General features: G+C 37.7%; 1 protein-coding gene across 5 annotated transcripts in view; it reads right to left on the bottom strand.

Moving 5' to 3' along the window:
* Nucleotides 1-21,599, bottom strand: part of Lrba (LPS responsive beige-like anchor protein) — a 581,207-nt gene that overhangs the window by 460,713 nt on the left and 98,895 nt on the right. For all 5 annotated transcript variants that reach the window (XM_039102651.2, XM_039102649.2, XM_039102652.2 and 2 more), the window contains 8 exons: nucleotides 18,835-18,914; nucleotides 17,641-17,703; nucleotides 16,332-16,429; nucleotides 13,553-13,645; nucleotides 12,337-12,445; nucleotides 11,725-11,806; nucleotides 9,794-9,917; nucleotides 9,168-9,360 (listed from right to left, as the gene is read on the bottom strand). In XM_039102651.2, the coding sequence (XP_038958579.1) occupies nucleotides 9,168-9,360; nucleotides 9,794-9,917; nucleotides 11,725-11,806; nucleotides 12,337-12,445; nucleotides 13,553-13,645; nucleotides 16,332-16,429; nucleotides 17,641-17,703; nucleotides 18,835-18,914 (842 nt within the window). The remainder of the gene's footprint in view (nucleotides 1-9,167; nucleotides 9,361-9,793; nucleotides 9,918-11,724; nucleotides 11,807-12,336; nucleotides 12,446-13,552; nucleotides 13,646-16,331; nucleotides 16,430-17,640; nucleotides 17,704-18,834; nucleotides 18,915-21,599) is intronic.

The raw sequence follows: 21,599 nt of genomic DNA, 5'->3' as shown, positions 1-21,599 counted from the left end.
AGGTGAATCTAGAGTTCAAAGTGTAAGACCTTGAAGCACAAGAGGGCCAGGAGCCTCCCCTGAGGGCCTACAACTGCCAGGTTCCAACCCCAGAACAGACGTCCCTACATGGATCCAGCACTGTCATACAAAGTAAAAAGCTTAAGCTCTGGACTTGAAAACCCACCAATCCCTACCCTAGAAGTCTCCACCCTAGAAAGCTCTACTCTCTAAGAAACTACATATATTCTGCCTTCTGCTCAGTTCTCTGCTGCTTCTCAACCGAGTAGAGGCGGCTACCCCTTTGGGTTTCTCCCCTCCCAGTGAATTTCTTGTATAAAGTTTGTTGTGCAGTGTGACTTTGTGGTATTCCTTGTCTCCTGACTGTCAGGATACCTTTCCCATCCAAGTTGTAACACTCACACAGTCTGCCTTACCATTTGAGGGGGTTGTATGGAAACCTACTATGTAGAAGCTTCTTAAAATGCATGCATATATAAAAGAAATCTAAGTGAAATCACCAAATTTGGGAGGGGATGTAGACAAAGTCCCAACTAGGCTTGTCTTTTCACAAAATAAACTCTCCAGTGTCAGCAGTGAGTTATAGCTAATTAAGTTGTTGGCCAAAGGGATCCCCATGATAACCCCAAAACAACTCAGGCTACTGACAAGGCTACTGGTTATTCTTCACAAACTGATAATAAAGCCTTGTTGCTAAAGACAATACCTACATAACTCGTTGAGTATAGAGAAGCCAGAAAGTTGCCTACCTAGAGCCTTCACTCCTAATGACTAATGTTCATAGTACTGGCAAGTACTCTGTATGCTATGAGAGGAGCAAAGTAACCACCAGCCCAGCTATAAATCCAGTGATCTACAGTGCTTACCTGCCTGACACAACTGGAGATGGTGAAATATGCTGGTGCAGTAATGGCACAAAAGCTGTAGGGATAACTAACCACTATCCGATTGGATTTAAGGCCCATTCCATAAGACAGAATCTATGCCTGACACTGCTCAGGTAGCCAAGAATGTGAGGCTTAGACAGGCCACAAAGCTGCAGAAAACCAAACACTATTGTTCTGCTAAAAGAATGTAGCAGTATATTGATTCCAAACCTGCTATACCTATAAATCAGGCCTCATTCAGCCATCATCTGAGAAACCTCCTCCTGCAGTAGATGGTAACCAATATATAGACCCACAACTGGACAATGTGCTGAGAGTGAGAGACACGGAACATTCCATTGTAAAGGGGCTGTCTTCACCAAACCCTTCTTCTTGGGACGCAGGGGACAAGGCAAAGACAAAGTGTAAGATTATAAAAACCAGGAGGGAAGAAGGACGGTAAGGAAACAAGGCCATCTAAACCCAGCAGTGCCAATACACACATAAGCTCACAAAGACATAGGCATCATGCACAAAGCCTGCAGAGCCTTGTGCCAGGCAGGTTGCTGAGAAGGCAAGCGGACATAAGCCCATCCCCAACCCAGAAGCTTTCCCCAACTGACGGCCACTTGTGAAGATTTGATGAGTGTGCAAGCCATGCTGGCCATGTCCAGAAGTAGATGGCCATTTTTGAATTTGTTTTTGTCTCATGACGCTTTATTTGGCTATTATTTCACTTTATAGCTCTTTTGTTTATATACCATGGTTTCTGATTCTGTGATTTTATGGTGTGTGCATGTGCGTGTGCATGTGTGTGTGTGTGTACATGTTTCTCATCCGTTTTCTTTGTTGTTTTTTGTTTTGCTTGATTTATTTAGTCTAGTTTGTTTTTTTTATTTGCTTGTCTATTTTCTAAAGAGAAACAGAAGGTGTGAAGTTGGGCATGTGAGGAAGTGGGGAGAATCTGGGAGGACATGAGGGAGGAGAAATCATGATCATAATATAAGAAAAAATTATTTTCAATGAAAAAAAAAAAGTCTGCCTAGGCTCTACAGGAAAACTGCCACGAAACAGAACAATAGAAGCTAGGACTGCAACTCTGAAAGTGTGAGCTTCTTCAATACTCACTCACTAAACTGCTTTATCTGAGCACTACGGAAGCAGAAGCCCAAAAAACACAATCATCTTTACTACTGTAATAAAAATTAATCATCATAAATTTTATTTTCCCTTTTATAAAAATAAGATTCTTTTCTCATACAATATATCCTGATTACAGTTTCCCTTCCCTGAACTCTTCCCATCCAGACCTGTCTCTCATCAGAAAAGAGCAGGCTTCTAAGCAACAACAACAAAACCTAACAAAACAAAATATAAGAAAAGGCAGTGACTACCCAGCAGCTGGGGGAAAGAGCCAGGGAAGGCACAGCCTCCGGGGATTGATTTCAGTTTCCTGAAAAATCTAAGCATGTGCTTTCACGCAAATCTGGAGTATAAATTACTACAAATGTTAGTGAGCACTTTAGTGTAACTAATAAGACATTCTAAAACATTCCAGAAACTCTTTCTGGAGTTTCTGCAGAAATGTATCCCAAGAAAAGATAAAGGACACACAGTCAGAGCACCACTGCTGAGCACTTACACACGGATACTGCGGTGAGCCTGAGGCCCTACCAAAGCACTCATATGAGAACTCTGGACACTGAGCGGCTTGCTGAACGCTGGAGGTTTTGTATTCATATATTTGGAGTACATTCTAATTTTCTTGTTAGTTTTAAGTTTTAAAAGAAATAAGAAAAGGTACTTTTATTTAAAATTTTAATGTTAAGGCTACTTCACCAATTAAGCATAAAATACAAATAATCTGTGAATCATAAAAATTTTAACATTTGGCATTTATGTCTTAGATTACATTCTATTTATGTATGATCACATGTGAGTTCACGCTCCACAGCACGTGTGGAGGCCATTTCTCTCCTACCTATGAGCCCACGGATCAAACTCAGGTTATCAGGTTATGCAATACACACCTCTACCCACTAAGCCATCTCGCTGCCTCTTGAAATTTCCTAATGGATGGCTTTTACTCTGATTATTCTACCGTTTTGTCTATAACATGACTGAAATGAACAATTAAACACTTCTCAGACTGTTAATAGGAGGTACAGTACTCTAATAATCTAAGACCTTTAAGTATTTTACTCAAATTCATCCAGGTAAGCACAATCTAATTCACATTGCATTTTTAATTCAAGTACAATTAATTTTTACTTGTTCACTATTCTGTGTCTTTTAGTAACATAGAATACACAGTCTAAAGACTGAAGTTCAGTTTTTATATTTTAAAAAGAGGTTTTGGGTCATTCTCACAATTAATAACATGGAACAATTTAATTTAAATGATATAATTAAAGAGTGAAAGTATTTCAGTATACCAAATGAAAACATTATTTAATTATATTAGACTTCACTCTCTTCTAAAAAGGAGAAAAACCGTTAAAGATGAAAACACAGACTACAATGAAATTACACAGGTTGCTGGGCACATGTCTGAAACCCTTAGCAGCCCAGTGCAGTTGCTAGAAGCCTATTACTGCTTATAAAACCTAGTTCCGCTGTTGGTGAAACAGCACACAATGACAAACAGCTTCCCTGCTACAAAGGTGGCAGGAAATCTATCAAACCGAACAATAAAATTGCAATTGAGTTTCTTTGGCTTTTTATAGCAGCTGCATATATCCTGATGCAAAAGCAAAAGCCATCCAATTCTGCAACTTAGTTCTTTACACATTGGTTCTTCCTCCAGAACTACAATATAAAGTTGAGATACTGAGACCAAAAACCACTGCAAAAAGCAAAGGTAAGCTTTAATGATATAGTATAATTATAATAGCACATGTAAAAAGGGTATTTAAAATGCTTCTAAAGAGATACTCTTACAGAGAGAAAATTTGGCTACAAAAACCTCAACAGAATCCTTAGCATGCTACAAATCGTTCACCTCCTCACTCAATAACTCACACCTAACCCAAACTCTATTACATATTCATTCGAAGAGCTTCGGAGCACCAGTTCTCCCTTTTAAAAATAACTGTTAACATTTCAAAGTCAAAACGAATGAATGTAAGAATATTTAAATAAGTTGTTTCATATAAATTTTATGGAGAAGAAATGCCTTTTAATTTTTAATCAATGAAGTCTCACACAGAAAATGAAAATATATGTATGGAAAACTAAAAGTGAAAGTTGAAATTACAAGAGTCAATATGAAACAAGCCTTTCTTTGCCTCTCACAATTTCATTTACTACTTTAAATATAGCATCATGGCAAAAATGTAGCAAATCTAGTTTTACTCCAATTTAAAAATACAAAAACAAAAAACACTCCACAACCACTTCAGTCAGCATTTCCGTTAAAAAGGAGGTAGAAGACTGGCTTTTATCGGAAAGTAGACACAAGGCCTCTCCTTAAAGCAATTATTTTCTTTACAAAGCAGTTTTAAGATCTGTTTCAAATCAAAAGGCCCTGAAGTAAAGAAAAATATAAACTAAACAATGTCTGCCTCTTCTCTCTGACCACTCTATATTTATTCTATATAATCCATGTCTTAAAAAAAAAAACCACTGCTTGCAAATACTATATTTCCTCCTTTTTCTGCACTGTATTTAAACTCACAAAACAATAAAGATTTTTATTAATTAAAACTCTATTAAGAGACCATAAACTAAGGTACACATTCAGTTTCTATAGACTTTGCACAGCTCCACATACTTTTTTCTAAGGACTAAAACATCTTACACTACATTATCAGCTTAATGCAAAGGTAGGCAGATATGAATTTTATGAAAGTAACAAAAATATTTCCAGCATACGCAGAGGAATACTTATACTTCTCTGAGCATAAGAGCTTACTTTATGTATGTGTATGTATGTGTGCATATATGTGCATGTGTGTATACACAAGTGTATGTGTGCATATATATGTATGTATGTTTGTATGTTTTGGAACTGGGCCTCTATAGTGCCCAGACTAGTCTTGAACAAAGGATTATCCTCTGCCATGATTGCAAACAGCTGGGATTATAGGCAAATACCACCAGACAGAGCAAGAGGCTACTTTGAAAGTACAGATTTACATCCTGGGGTATAGCTTAGTACCAGGGAACTTTCACAAGGCCCTGCACTGGATCCCCAGATCTAATAAACTCTTCTAGAATTCCTCTACCACAGGAATAAGATTCTGAAGCCAAGTGGTGGTGACATACACCTTTAAACCAGGCACTCAAGAGGCAGAGGCAGAGGCAGGTGGATCTCTGTGAGGCAAGTCTGGTCTACAGAATGAGTTCCAGGACAGCCAGGGATAACACAGAGGAACCCTGTCCCATTAAAAAAAAATAGGATTTTGAGGCTGGACAAAGAAAACTACAATAAGAAGTGCATCCTAAATTCCTCTGCAGAAGTGATCCTACATTGTACCGTGAGTGGCCATGGCACAGGTGCTTTCATAAGCAGCCACCGACACTATTCGTGGCTTCCTGCTAAGACAGAATTGGTTAATCATACAGAGAAAAAGTCAAGGAGCTTTATAAAGTGATGACAAACTTCTTCCTCTTGCTACAACAAATGCTTAATATGTCACTCACTACTAAAAACTCAGCACAGGGGCTGGGGATTTAGCTCAGTGGTAGAGCGCTTACCTAGGAAGCGCAAGGCCCTGGGTTCGGTCCCCAGCTCCGAAAAAAAGAACCAAAAAAAAAAAAAAAAACTCAGCACAAAGCACAGTTCTACGGATGATAAGAAATGTTAATAGCTGCTGATGAAATGCAAGAGAGGAATTATATTAACAGAGCAAGAGAAGAGTCATCACAGGGACATATATCACTGCTACATATACATAGCATTCTCCTTCATGCAAGTCACACACCTCCATGCAAAGCTATTTACCACTTTTTCCTAAATGACACTGTCTCTGTGGCTTTGCTTACTCTGTCTGCTTCCTCCACCAGAAAGTCACCCAATTTCTCTCTCCATAGATTTACTTAGACTGTGTTCAATGTCCCCGGTTCCACAGCCTCCTCCATGACCTCTAGGAGAAGCGGCTGTTTCTTTCACTGTGCATTTCCTTTCTGTAGTATTCATGGCCTGGACCTTATATGCAGCCCTTTTTGCATGTATGCTATATTCCACTAGATAACAATACTCCAGGATAATATTTGTTCTGAAATCTACTTTCGACTTTCATAATTTCTAGGAAAGTATTGAAATAGAAGAAGCAAGAAGGAACAAAAAATAAATACGTATAGAGAAGGAGACAAAGGAGATTTTAATATTGGAAGGAAAAGAGTAGAGAACCACAAACAGACTGGGCACAGCATGACTGGAAATGCTGAGGAGACAAAAACAACCCGACAACAAGGCGCTCAGAGCAGAGTGGAGATGGAAGAGGTGCAGCTCTACTAAAGGAGGAACAGTAAAGGGAAATAGGCTGCCACCAGAAGGCAGAGGTACTGACTGTGCAGGGATAATGGAGAGAACAGAAAAGATGTAAGGTGGTGATAAACGCGGAGAAATGGAAGGCAGAGACTAGAGAAAAGCAGAAAGCTGAGCAGGCAATCATGGAGGCACAGGTCACACCAAGCGTCATGGCAGGAAACTGATGCACAGGCCAGGACTGGCAGGAGACGCTAACAAACGTTACATGCTGTGAACTCATACAGTGAGTGACCAGTTAAGTCCTCAACAATGGAAAGCACTATGTAAACAAAGATTTGTCACTGGGGGTTACTGAAAAGATCTAAAAGCCTACAGCCAGAGTACCGTTTCTGTCAAGTAGCAGATCTTAGAAAACACATTTCCATGGCATCAGTGAAAGACAAGGTAGACACATGTGAGAAAATACTTTTAAAAAACTAACTTCTTATTAAAAGAATGAATGAACAGCCAAAGGAGGGAAATAAAATGTTTTTAGATTGATAAATCCATAATCTTACATGGGACCTGTGGTATTCTGCTGTTTAGTAGAAATCTACAGAGAAAATCCAACCCCACAGTTAAGTAGCTGGATAGGAGAACTTCCCTGACGCTCTGAAAAGATCTCACCTACTCCCAAAGTCTTCAGGTGACACTTAACATCCCTCTGAAGGTAGCATTCCCTAACCATCCTTCCTTCGGCAAACTCATATATACTTAGAAAACATGAAAATGTCTGCTTCTTGCTTGGCACTTTCCTAACCTTCAACGCTACCATGTAGCTCTGAAATCGAGTCCAAATGCATATAAGGCTCAAATACAAACCAATTATTCTCGTTACTTCCTCTAAAGGTGAAAACCTACTAACAGGAAATCAACCAGATTCCAGCAGCCCACTACAATAGAGGAAAAGTAATCAGTATTTACAGAACAAACGGATAAGGTATACAGGGATGGGAAACTGTTCCTATACAGGATCACACTCTGGACAGCTGGGGCTTTAAGAGTCATGTGATACTGTAGGAAAGACTCAATGTATCCTTGTAGTTCAAAAATAGCCATAGAATAATAAATATATGAACAGGAGTGATTATGTTTCAAAATGTTTATTTATAGCAATACATCAGGCAAGATTTTGCCCTTGGGTCATGGTTAGCCGAACAATGCTTTGGACTAAACTGATCAGTATCAAAAATCTAATGTGTATAACAAAGACACTTTATTAAATCAGGGCCAATTTTTATTTCCCAATAGATTTTCTTAAGATTTGCTTGTTTACTATTTTAATTATGTATATTGTGTACTTGGGTATGTGTGTGTGAATACAGATGCCCTTAGACACCAAACATACTGAACACCCCTCACACTAGAGTTAGAAGCAGTCAAGCCACCTGACATGGGTTCTGCTAAGTGAACTTGGGTCCTCCATAAGAGATCCTTCTCCATCCAAGGTACTAAGATTAAAGACATACAGAACCACACACTCAGAAAACAAGAATTTAGACTGTGATGATATATAAATTAAAACTTTAACCTATCAAATACTTTAAATAACAGACGTGATGAGGTGATGTGAAACGATAAGAACTTAAAAATAAATGCCAGTAACAATATAAATGTATGTACTAATTTGAGGGGGAAATTACATTATCCTACAAAGTATTGCATATTACAGCTCTAAGAATTTACACAAACTCTTGAATATGCATAATTTGCTCATCAACTGGTGGAAGAGTCAAATTGAGGCATGGAAGACAAAACAACTGAGAAGCGAACAGAGTACTGGAGTAGATATGAATGAACCAAACAACACTGTATAAACAATGACTTGCACAAAGCCATTCAAATGCTAGTATTAACCTTAAATTTAAATATAGAGGTGAATACTACTTATTATTAAGACATGGAAAGGTTTGACAGTGTGACTCAAAGGCAGCGAGAATGCCTACCATACACACTGCACTACGCTCAATACCTTGAACTAACCAAACTAAAAACATATATGGTATATACCTTAGTAAAACTACAAAGAAGATATATAAATAGTGACATCAAATTGCTTTAGTGGGAATGAGAGTAGGAGATTTGAAGAATATAGACAAACATTTGAAAAGGGATATTTAATTTCATAAATGCTAAGTGCTAGGCATCTTGCTCTTTATATCCTTCTGCGTCTCTGATATTTCATTATAATCTTTTGAAGATAAAAAAGCAAAGAACAGGCTGGAAGAGGTGACATAAGCCTACCACTCAAACTTAGGAGGAGGAAACAGGAAGATCACAAGTTCTACTTCACTCTTAACCAAATACTAAGTTCATGGCCATCCTGGGTTACACCAGACACTGTGTTAAAAACAGGAAAACAGGTGAGTAGGTTTGTTGAAACCAATTTTTTACCTGATTTTGGCCTGAGTAAAGTGCAAATATAAACCAGAACTTCTCTTTTTATTCAACTTTATATTATTTACAAGAGAAAAACAAAAAACAAAATGAAACAAAAACCTCCATCCTTGAACGTGGTGCGCCACCTTGTGTTCAAACCTCCCAACAACAATGAAAACTGAGAAAAACAAAACAAACCTGAATGTGGCATCATAAAATATAAATTCCTATATATTATGACATGATGTTCAATTTTACTTAAACACACATAATACTTACACTTAAAAATAATTGTTTCAGATCTATATAAGTAAGGAATATTTTTATTAGTACCTTTTAGTTTTTACTTCACTATATTTTCAGAAAATGATTTGCCTTTTTCCTTTATTTCAAGCATATTAATATTTTACATGAGTAAAATCCAAAGTTAGTTACATAAACCGACTTACCTTTGAATGTGTGATGGATAAGGTGTCTACCCACACTCGCCAGCCGCCCCACTCATACTTGACTGCATGGTAAAGCAGAATCCTGAATATGGCATATACCATTTCTGTTATCTTTTGCTCATCTGAACTCTTAGGATTAAAATAGCAGAGAGAAAGCATCCATTCTTGCCACACAGAGCACTGCAACAAGCTCCTGAAAATAATTAAAAATATACTGAATTACTATAAATTATAAAATCACCAGAGAATTCTAAAGACTAGGGGAGAGAAGGGAAGGAGGGAGGGAGGACAAACCAAGCCAGGCTTGGTAGTACATGCTTTTAATCTCAACACTTACAAGACAAAGGCAGGCTGGTCTCTTAAGTTCGAGGCCAGCCTGGTCTACAGGAGTTCCAGGATAGCTAGGGCTACACATGGAAACCCTGTCTCAATGTGGGGTAGGGGGCTGGATCCAAGCCCTGGTTGTTTATAAACAACCAAAACAATTTTAACAATGTGGTAATAAAAATTCTAGCTTGTGTGTGTTACTTACTCACACTTATAAAAAGGAATTTTTCTGAGACAAACTAGAATCATCCAAAAGTCGACATGAATACTGTAAATAAATGCCTTCTGCTCCAGCTTACCTCCTGTTTTCTCTACTGTTATTAAAAAGTTTAATCATGTCAGAAAGAAATGCTCGGCGAACCTCCATGCTCTCGGGGCACTGGGGAGAATTTCGAAGTAGGGTCGCAATTACTTTTAGTATCTCTGTAAGACAGTTCATAAATAAGTAAAAACCAAACACAACAAAAAATTCATGAAGTTAGATAAATATAAACAATTCCTGAGCTTTCCTTTATAAATGCCTACTAAAAACCGTTTACAAAACCTGGGGAAACATGCTAACTTAAAATTTATTTTAAAGAATCTTTAAATTTATAGAAAGGAACCAATATTTGTTAGGAAGAGCTTATAAACAAGACAATGACTTAATGTCATGTTGACCGCCTCTCCTCTCCAACCATGATTTGATGTGATAAACAAGTGCTCTACCGCTGAGCTACGCCACAGCCAGTTACAGTTTATACAGTCTGAACAATCCGCTCAAGTCATAAACGAACAAAATGTTCAGTCTCTGCCAAAGAGTAAAGTTGAACTTAAAAACAAAAATTCAAACTATATTCAAAATCTTAAGGAGAAAATATAAATTCTCACTCTGAAATAAACTATAACTTTCCTTTATGAAATAAAAATTTAAAACTATAAAAAAATGAAAACACATTCAAGTGTGCTGAAGGACCTCCATGGTGGAATGCACGCCCTACATATTGTCTTCAGCGCTGATTCTGAAAGAAGAGCCAGTGCGCGTTGGTCTCCAGGCCCAGGTGAGCGGTACCTCAAACCAACACATCAGACTGCCTGCCTCTCCTGAGCCAGCGGTTAGGCATTAAAAGGTCAAACACAAGCTGAGTGGGTCCTCTCCAAAATGCATGTGCTACCCACATGATAAGGTTAAGAGGTGGGACCATTAAAAGTAATCAAGCTTGAGTTCTCTCCAATTAATGAAAGGAAGGCCATTTTTTAGGACTCCAGGGTAGCTTTCAGCTTGCTTGTTTTGTCCTTCTCAGTGGGCAGAGCCACCAGACCAAACAGAAGAACCTTCAGCTTGGACTTCTGAGCAAAAACAATTGGAAAAGGTAAAGTCTATTCCTTTGAGTTAACCAGTCTCTGCAACTATGTTAGAGCAGCATGTTCTGGGTTGATAAAATACTCTAAAACTCTTACACTTACACTTTCCCCTTTCAACTCTGAACAATGAATGATAACATATGTCTTGGGAAGCAGAGGAAACTGGACTTCAAAGTTTCTTGCTTTTAAAACTGATATGATGGCTGGGCGGTAGTGGCAGATGCCTTTAACCCCTCCACTCGGGAGGAAGAGGCAGTTAGATCTCTGAGGGCAGCCTGGTCTACAAAGCTAGTTCCACCACAGCCAGGGTTACACAAACAACCCTGTATCAAAATAATGAATTAATTAAATAATTTCTTTTTTAAAAAGCAATGCTATGAAGTGGCATACTACACACAGAAGAAGCACAACAGGTAACTGAATTTTAGAACTCCTCCCCATACCAAAAACACTTGAAATTCAGACAGTCCTTTAGTTACTTTGATGCCATCTTAAAAGTGAGACAAGAAATGAACCTGTTCTTCATTCTGTATGTAAGAATTCTAAGTTAAAGGGACTATGTCCCGTATCTAACTGGGCATTCCTATACTTGCAGTATTTTAGAATAAAAACTGTCCACCATCATTTATGTAATTTGGCCTACCTTCACTAAGCAACATAATAAAAACTTATCCAAAAAAACTAAACCAAGAACATATAAATAAAATTTAAAACCTTCACATAAGCCAACTAACACCACCAACTGGTGTAACATTCAATAAAGACATAAATAAAACTACTATGATACATTCCTTGAGAAAAGATTTACTTGCTTCAATGTTACCATTTGGTTTCTCGTAGAGACTGTACTCTTACAGTAGCAAACGTAAGTGCATGAGATACATACGAGGGTTCTGTATTTTTACTGTAGAATCAGGATCTGGATGCTGTTTGTGGATCACCTGGGTACAGATCTGCTCTATGAGGATCTACGAGAGGAAACACAAGCTACATTAGCACAAGAGCTAGAGGAGTCACCATTAAGGAGGTCGAAGCACAGCACTAGAGCTCAGTGTGTGCAGATGGGCATGGGCCTCACCTTGTAACCCCAGCCTCAGGGACACTGAGGCAAGAGGGCTGCTAAGACTTGACAGCCAGTCTTGATGACAGAGCTAGATTCTCAAACAGCCTGAGAGTCAGAATAACATGCTGTCTCAAAAATAAAATTTATAATATAGCCCTATATTTTCAATGCAAAGCTGTCCAAATACATAAATGCCTTTAATACCATGATACTTTTACTTCATTATAAAATGAATATCAAAGTCAACACAATGGAATAAACACAAATAAGGACAACAAGATTACTTGGTGATTCATAATTAATAAACTTCTAAAACATAGCCATATTACCTGTGTGTAAATAATTTAAAAGTGGTACATTATAAAGCAAAATACTGACCATTATACAGACACATTAATAATAAATTAATGAGTAATTTTCTAGCTACATTCTTACCTCAAACAGAACATTATACATGGTCATTGTGATTAGATTTGTCTGAAGCATGAGTCTCTCAGCTAGCAGCGAGAACAATCCATGCCCAAGCATGACTTCAGCTTTTCTCCTAAAATAACATGTAAGAAATCACAAATACAGAGTTGGGGTTTACAACTAAATAAAGGGAACACAAGTGGACTTTTTGTTGGTTTGGTTTGGTTGGTTTCGTGTGTGTGTGTGTGTGTGTGTGTGTGTGTGTGTGTGTGTGTGTATTTGTGTGTGATTGTAAATTTCCACTCAATTACTATCACAATATTTTTTAATCCAAAACTTTCACTGCCAGCCACAATATAAACACAGCTGAAGTTCAAGATACAAAAGAGATTCTATGTTACAGCAGAGCGAAACCTAACTAAATTCTGCAGAGCATTGTCAGTTGCTGCTATCTACCAGCACAAGGCTGTGCACTGCCAGGGACAATCACCAAAAGACATAGATGCCTCAGAGTAACAATTAGAGGGAAAAAAAGAAACGTACATAATTTAAGAAACTAAACACTATAGAAATATGTGCATTAAAATTAACATTCCAGGCATAAACTTTAAAACTAGGAATCATGTATTTTAACTCTACCCTGGGGTCAGCAAACTTTTTCCATATAGAAAATACTTAAGATCATATATATGTAGTCTCTGCCACATCTTACCATTGCCTTTCTACAATAAAAAGTCACAGGTAAGCAAATCATAACATGTCTGAGATATAATAAACTTCACATGCAGGTGGCACCTGGGGTCACAAAGACTGCAGTTTACCACAACCAGTTTGGTCTATGTCCAAAATCTAAAGTTCTGTGATAAACTGTGAAGTAGCAACAGATAGAAGATGATGGCTGTCACATTTAGGTCACGATATCAAGGTAAATGATACAGATAATATGCAGGGTGATTCAGTTCACCAAGATTAATTAAGCCTTCAAAGCATTTCTACTAATTCTCATTAAAACCCAACACATAAATAATTTTCAAATCAGAACTTAAATTGTCTTGTCCAGTTTTATCTTTAAAATATGCAATAGTGACATTAAATAGGAGAATTATGACTAAAAAAAACTAAGTAACTAGCACAACAACAACAACAAAAGTAACTAAAGGAATGACAGAACAGAAACATGATTCCAAAGCTTTTATTAAATAGTAGCCAACAGGTGATTTTAGATTTCATGCCTACTCACTTTGGGGCCAAATGTTTTAAAAAGTAGCCCAGTGCCTTGAGTGCCTGTACTCGGATCCCTTCACTTTTCGATGCCAGAAGTTTATAAATGACACTGAAGAAATAAAAATTAAGAACAAATTAGTCTAAATATAATTTTCAAGGTTAATATCATCACAAACTTATTTTAAGTAACATATAAGTAAATTTACTATACATTTCTGACCTCTAACATTCATTTATTCCAGTCTAGAGATCCTTTTACTGAAAACAAGTCAGAATTAACTAAAAATTCCAACAAAAACCCAAGTACAGCTCAAGGCACACATATGTATGCTAATCTTCTGTATAAACCTGGAGTAAAATCTGTTTAAAGGTAGCATATATTTAAACTTACGAATAATTATCACCATGAAAAACAAAAGAATGGACCAGTAATATGTGATTGTCAGAAAAGACATGTAAATAATACATTTTAGTTTTTAAAATTAATTACTAGGTGTGGTGGCGCATGCCTGCAACCCAAGTACTCTGGAAGCTGAGGCAGAGGATCACCATGAAGTCTGAACTACATAGGAAGGAAACCCATTCATGACTGTAAACCTAACTAGAGATATTTGGCTAAGAAAGGCATAGGCCCTAGTGGGGAACTTAATACTGCTGTAAAGTTGACATAGTGTCAAACTGCCTTTTAAATACCTATGCTTATAGCAATAGACAATGTCCCTCTTCACAGTGAATGGTTGTAAATGCAATGACTCATGGCTACTCAAGATGCTGAGAAAAAGTGACTATTGAGAATATAAACCACACACTCAAAAGTTTAAGGGAACATTACAGAAAAGAATAGAAAAACCTTCAGATTTGGAAGACAGGGAGAAGGGTTACAAAATGCCATCTTCTGAGTCTGACACTGATACTGCAATCTTGAACCCCCCACAGCAGGTTCTCAGTTACGGGTGGGGAAGGGCTTATGGGGCCCCAAACCTCCCTGCTCAACTAATGGCCACTTAAACACTCTGGGAGAGAGACAGTCGCTGTCTTCAGGTTATACCCACAGGTGAATGCAACCAAAGTCCAATGCATAGTTGCACACCTATGGTTACAAAGATGGCCCAGTAAGTTTCAAAACAAAACAAGAAGATATGAATGTAGGAAAAGAATTTTTAGGGAGGAGACTAACAAGAATGGGAGATGAGAATAACTAAAATGAATTTTATACAAGCATAAGACATTTAAATAATAAATACATAATAAAGCAAGAAAAAATTGTAATGAAAATATTTTATTAAATGAATAATTCCAAAAGGAAAACAGACTTAAAATCTCAACTAAAAAGATAAATTTTACAATAAATTCTCAAGACTAATATTAATTTAATCTTAAAAGAACACTGAAGGCCTTCTGATAGATGAGTAAACACACAAAGTAAAATTTAAATTGTTTATTATAGCATTCTTTTCTACATAAATATTTATATCAAAGACAAAAACTAAAATTTTATGATTACCTAAAAATTAAAATGGGGCCAAACTAATGGCACCTTTAATCCCAGCACTCAAGAGACAAGGGCAGAAGGATTACAGTGAATTCAAGTTCAGTCTAATCTACCCTATCTAAAGAATTTTAAAGAAAAAAAAAAGCATCTTCCTAGGTAAACTGCTGAATTTAATAATGTATTCATGATTGGGTGGGAAAGGGGACAGGGAGGGGAAAAGGAGAACATGATAAGGTATTGGGGGGAAAAAAAGTGAAGCCCTGAGGGTCAGCACAATGAATGGAAACAGGCGACCTCAAGAGGTAGGAGGTGGGGGACCCTCCAGAATGTACCAGAGACCTGGGAGGTGAGAGACTCTCAGGACTCAAAGGGAGGGACCTGAGATGAAATGCCCTACAGTGGGGAGAGGGAACTTGTAGAGTCACTTGTAGAGTCCACCTCCAGTAGAAGACAGGGAATCAAATGGAGGGACGGAGTTGCCATCTCACAGTCAAAAATTCTGACCCAGAATTGTCCCTATCTAAAAGAACCACAGGGACAAAAATGGAGGACAAAATGAGGGAAAGGAAGTCCAGCGACCACTTGGGATCCATCTCCAAGGCCTGACACTATTACTGATACTATGGTGTGCTAACAGACAGGAGCCTAGCATGGCTGCCCTCTGAGAGGCCCAACAAGCAGCTGACTGAGACAGAAGTAGATACTTACACCCAACCAATGGACAGAAGCTGGTGACCCCTGTGGTTGCAAAAGGGAAAGGATAGAAGAAGTTGTGGAGGAGGGCAACCCCACAGGAAGACCAGCAATCTCAACTAACTTAAACCCCTGAGATCTCTCAGACACTGAGCCACTAACCAGGCAGCATATACTGGTTGGTTCGAGAATCCCGACAACACACAGCAGAAGACTGCCTGGTCTGGCCTCAGTAAGAGAAGATGTACCTAACCCTTGAGACTTGAGACCCCAGGGAGTGAAGAGGCCTGGTGGGGTGGAACGGGAGAAGGAATGGAATGAGAACTGTTAGAGGGTGGACCAGGAAGGGGATGACAACTGAACTGTAAAAAAAGATTAAGTATAATTTTTTAATTAATAATAATATATTCATAAAAAAGAATAACAGAACTTAAGACTCATTCACCAAAAAATCATGAAGTAATCTCAATTTTAATAAGTTAAAAATCTTAAATTATTTTCTTCTATAGATTTAGACTCTAATAATATGTCTCATATTTAAGAATCTAGTATTTCCAACGTAATGCTTTATATTAACTAGAACTAGAACTTTCCAAATGCTGACTCTTACCGCAACCCATTCCTTTGGTCAAAGGCAGGAGTCATGGAGTTAGGATGCTCTGCCATTAATGCAACAAGCAATTGTAAGACATCCATTAGATTGTCGTCCTAGAATTATTTTAGAAAATTAAAAATAAAATGAAGAAAATCAACTCTTTCAATACTGAATACTTATGAAACAATATAAACTTCAACTTTAAATAAACAAGTAACCAAATCTATAATAGACCAGTTTTTGAAAAAATGTGTTTTTTAGTTTAATTAAAAGTATTTACTTACAATCACACTTTAAATATACAGTTCAAAGAATATACCATAAAATACCCAAAGATTTTCTAATCAGAGAGACAAATGGCCTTCACGTTATACTATATCACAGTATCACTGCACATGCTCTATAGAATCACGCAGCTGACATAACTGAATGTTTTTGCTGTTGTCAGTCAGCTCACAGCCAGCACCCGGGGATCTCACCGCCTCTTCTGGCCTTCACAGCCACACACAAATCATAGATATACATGCCAGCAAAACATATATAAACATAGATAGATGATAGATGGTAGATAAATACAGACAGACAGACATAGATGCATAGATACATAGATATGTAGACAGTTTAAAGATAAAATATCTGAACCCATTTAATTTTCAAATAAGCAGTTTTAACTTCTATTACAAAAGTAACTTGTTTAACAAAATATGCACTATAAAAATATGCATGCAAAAATTAATGAGAAGAATGTATTGTGGATTTAAATCCAATCATTTTAGCTGTTTCCAAGCCAACTTTTCTTATTTGTTAAACTAGTTCCTAACAATTTGCTTTAGTGTACTTTATAAACTAAATAAAATCTAATTTTAGCAACCTCTGAAAATCTTTCAAGTTGTTTCACAGGGACATACTGTGTCAATAAAAAACATTAAAATAATGCTGGCCTTATTGGGCACCAATGGGAGGAGAGGCCCGTGGTCCAGCCAAGGCTCAATGCCCCAGTGTAGGAAAATACCAGGGCGGGAGACGAGAAGGGATGGGTGGTTGGGTGGCTGAGTGGGGGAACACTCTTATATTAGAGGGGGAAGGGGGATGGGATAGGGGGATTCTGAACAGTTAACAGGGAAAGGGGATAACACTTAAAACATAAATAAAAAATATCCAATGAAAAAACATTAAAATAAGGATTCATTAATATTAAATAGACATTTATTCTCCATAACAGTGATACAATCAGTAAATATTTCCATGATGCTTTTACTTTTAAAAATCATTCCTAAAGCAGCTTACGAAAATGAAATTCATGATACAGAGATTCGAGTCTTACCTCATGCATAGTCAGCAGGTAATTAAGAATGGCCTGGAGCTCGTCTTCCTTTACTCCAGAGTCCTTCAGAAACATAACACATGTATCTAAGCCTTACACATAGAAATCATTTTAAGATCAGAAACCATACATAGATTTAATCAAGTTCATCAGCTGCTAGAACTCTAAAAATAACACAAAAATCTAATTTAAAATAAAAATTTGAGGAGGCATAAAAGACATACAGTATGAAGATTATAGAGAAATCAAAGGGCAGGGCTCTTGCCAAACCTAATGTGACATCTAGTATGTACCACAGCTTAAAGAATAAGGAATACAAGGAGGGAAAGTCCTGTACAAGTCAGTGATCCAGGCAACTAGGAGACGAAAGCAAGAGAATCAGTAATTCAAGCCATCCTGAACCACACAATGAACCAAGCCCAGCCTAGGCTATATAGACCCTGTCTTAAAAGAGAAGGGAAAGGGAAAGGAACGAGAAAGGAAAGAGGAAAAAAAACATTGGTTAAAAAAAATCTAAAGTACAGACATAATATTTTATTCTTTTCTTTTTTCTCTTTTAAGGGATAATCTCATGTAGCCCAGAAGGGAGGGGTAGAGGAGGGGCTGTGGGAAAGGGAGACTGAGAGGAGAGGGGGCCAGATACTGGACTGAAAAGTGAACAAATAAATTAATGAAAATCTAAAGTGGTATTTTCTAAAATCAAAATGCTCTTTTTAAAAATATTAAATTTTATTTTATTTATTATATCGTTTATTATTTTATTTATTTATTCATTTGTAAAAGCTGATAAATCACTGTGGTATATTTATACAAAAATTCTGCTTCTTCAAGAATGAATGCCAGGCACAAGGACCCTGAAAATGAAAGCCTACTTAGGTGCTTTGTGGGCTACTGTAGCACACAGGCAACAACAGAACCTAGTGTTAAACAGGGACTCTAAATGAGTGCCAAATGAACAGACAAATACTCTGGGATTCTCATGGAAATTCATATAACAGGTATTTAAATTGCCAAACTCCAAGTCGGCAGTAATTTATATATACCCGAAAGTAACAAGAATGAAAAACAGAATATGAAAACTCTCAACAAAGTTACTGTCTTACTTTACTGGCAAAGAATAAGTAAGCAGAGACCATATTTTATGTAAAATTATCAGCTATGACATAGATGGGGTAGGAGAAGAAACAAACTTACCTTCATCACTAATTGCTTAATGAACATCAGTAAGAATGCTCGCAGAGAAAGTATTTCTTTCTGATTGGGTCTTGGTCCATCTTTAAAGACATACATTATTAGTATTTCAAAGATCTCAAAGCTAACTAAAGCTTTCATTTCTGAGAGTTTTTCCATTTGCTTAAGAGAAACACAGAGCTGAGCAAAGAAAACAATTCATTAAACCCAGCACTCAGAAATAGAAGCGGGAGCTCTGAGTTTGAGGCCAGCAAGGTGCTCAGATAAGTTCTAGGGTAGCCAAAGGTGCATGGTGAGACCCTATCTCAAAACACACTCACCACACACACACACACACACACACTCTCTCTCTCACACACAACACACACACACACACACACACACACACACACACACACACACACACACACCAATCTTCTAAAGAGTGACTACCTCTTTAATGGTTGTTGAAAGACAAGCATTATTATCGCTCTCATATTAAACCATACATGCAATACTCTAAAAGCACAAGATAGACTCTATTGCTTGCTAGGCAGGACATGGCCTTTGGATTCCTGCGTACATGAGGCATGAGAGCAGGTGAGGGACTGACTGGGAAGAGCTGGGATAGCAGGGTGGAGGTAAAGAGATGCTGATGGGGAGGGAGTATGATTACAGTACACATATAAAATGTTGGCAAAATATTATTTTTAAAGTTCATACTTCAAAGAGGTAAAAGGATTTCAAAAACAAACATGGTGATAAAAAATTATACTTGATAATAGTATTTATATTTATACTTGATAATAGTATTTATATTTTGTTCTGAAAACACTTGCTAGTCAGACAGTAGAAATTTACCAAAAGTTTAAACAGTAAAGAAAAACCTAAACTTTGGACAGTAAAATGTTATTATGAGAATTGGGTATGAAACAACTTTTTCTACTGTTGTCCCTTTTAAGTGCTTACAGAAAGAAGGCTCACCACCCAGGACTGTAAAGGAATAAGAGAAACATCCTGCTGACTACCTCTGACATCTCCAGTACTTGGGCAAGTCCTTGGTCACACATGGCTCACATTAAGTCAATTTTCATGTCTCAAGCATCTAATTCCAAAGTACAAACCTCTGAAACCAAATAACTATTGTCTCAAGATCTCAAGTTAGGGACCTGTTTGCCTCATAAATTCAAGTTTCCCTCACTAATCACTATTTACAGCTAGTGCCCAGACCACCAAAGCACAAGACCACCATGACCTTGAACACATCAATTAAAATAGGAAGAAAATTGTGTAAAATGTGTTCCACATGAAATTCCTAGACAAATAACAAGCTAAACAGAAAAGAACCACAAAATTTGTCCAGTTGACCTGTGAGACCCCTGAAGTCAGTAGTTACTTATAAAATGAAGATCAGGACATGAAACTAGCAATCAACTTATACATGGAAGTCCTACACCACCATGAAATCTCCATCAGAAAGTTCTAGATGTGGCCTAGATCTGCAAGTGCCACATGCTTGTCAGCTTAAACACATGAGTTGTGTCTTTGCGGCTCTCTCAGCTGTCGATGCATTATTCTCAGACAATAAAGAGTTTATTCTGAAGATAAAGTAGCATAAAAGTATAAGATCTACCTCTGTAAGTCACTGAACGGACAAGGCCTAACAAAAAGATGGCTCAGCGCTTAAGAGCACTGGCTGCTCTTCCAGAGGTCATGAGTTCAATTCCCAGCAACTGCACGGTGGCTCACAACCGTCTGTAATAGAATCTGTAATAGCCACTTCCGATGTGTTTGAAGAGAGTGACAGTGTACTAACGCACATTAAATAAATAAATAAATAAATAAATAAATAAATAAATAAATAAATAAAAACTTTTTTTAAAAAGTCATGGTTTTCTGGCTCCTTCTACTTTGAAGCAACAGCCTTTAAATGCTGCCAAGGAACAGGACGCACCCTCTTCTCAGACTGTGTGTTAGGCACCTCCAACTGTGGTCCATCAGCACAGGAACTGCCACAGACCCGGGCATAAAATCAACACGAGCCAAGAAGCAACACGGAGACCAAAAGAGACTTGAAAATACCTGATACAGGGAGCTGCTCTCCACTGTTAGGAGGACTCAAAAGCAGAATGGCTGCCAGGTACTACAAAGGGAGGGAAGTCCTGAACACATCTGACACAGAAGAGCTGGTCAGCCCTTGTGGACTGTGAGCATCCTAGAAGCCTGCACCAGTTGTTCCTGAGCCCACCACTCAGATCAGTGTTCCAGCTTCTCTCAACACAAGCCAGTTTCATAGACGTTTTACAAAACTTACAAAGCTTTACTTTGACCTTTCATGAACTTTCCACATGTTCAGAGAATATTACCCTTGGAGTACTATTCCCTTTCGTGATTATGAAAGAAAACAATTACTGAAATTTTAGAATTGCACTGCATCTCTATTATAAACAAAATCCTTCGTTTCTATGGAACCTCCACCTCCACAAAGGACCATTTCCAAGCACTCTCACTATAGCTATCTCAGCACCAATACCAGTGAGCAACTAACTGTTTTCCTCAGAGGCAATGGGTTACAACTAGCCCATCGTATTTGCTATCCCAACAAGTCACTTAAGAACAGTTGCATTATTCTACAACAGTAATGCTGTGTTGGTGACAGCGATTTATAACAAACTAATAAATTTTGCTCAACCAGGGGCTGTACAAATGGTTCTGAGGTTAAGAGCACTTGATCAGAGGAGCCAGGTTTGACTCCCAGAACCTACACAGTAGCTAAGACCCTTCTACTC

Source organism: Rattus norvegicus, chromosome 2 (assembly GCF_036323735.1).
Source record: "Rattus norvegicus strain BN/NHsdMcwi chromosome 2, GRCr8, whole genome shotgun sequence".
Taxonomy (NCBI): Eukaryota; Metazoa; Chordata; class Mammalia; order Rodentia; family Muridae; genus Rattus; species Rattus norvegicus.
The sequence above is the reverse complement of the archived record's forward strand: the minus strand, read 5'-3'. Positions and strand labels throughout refer to the sequence as shown.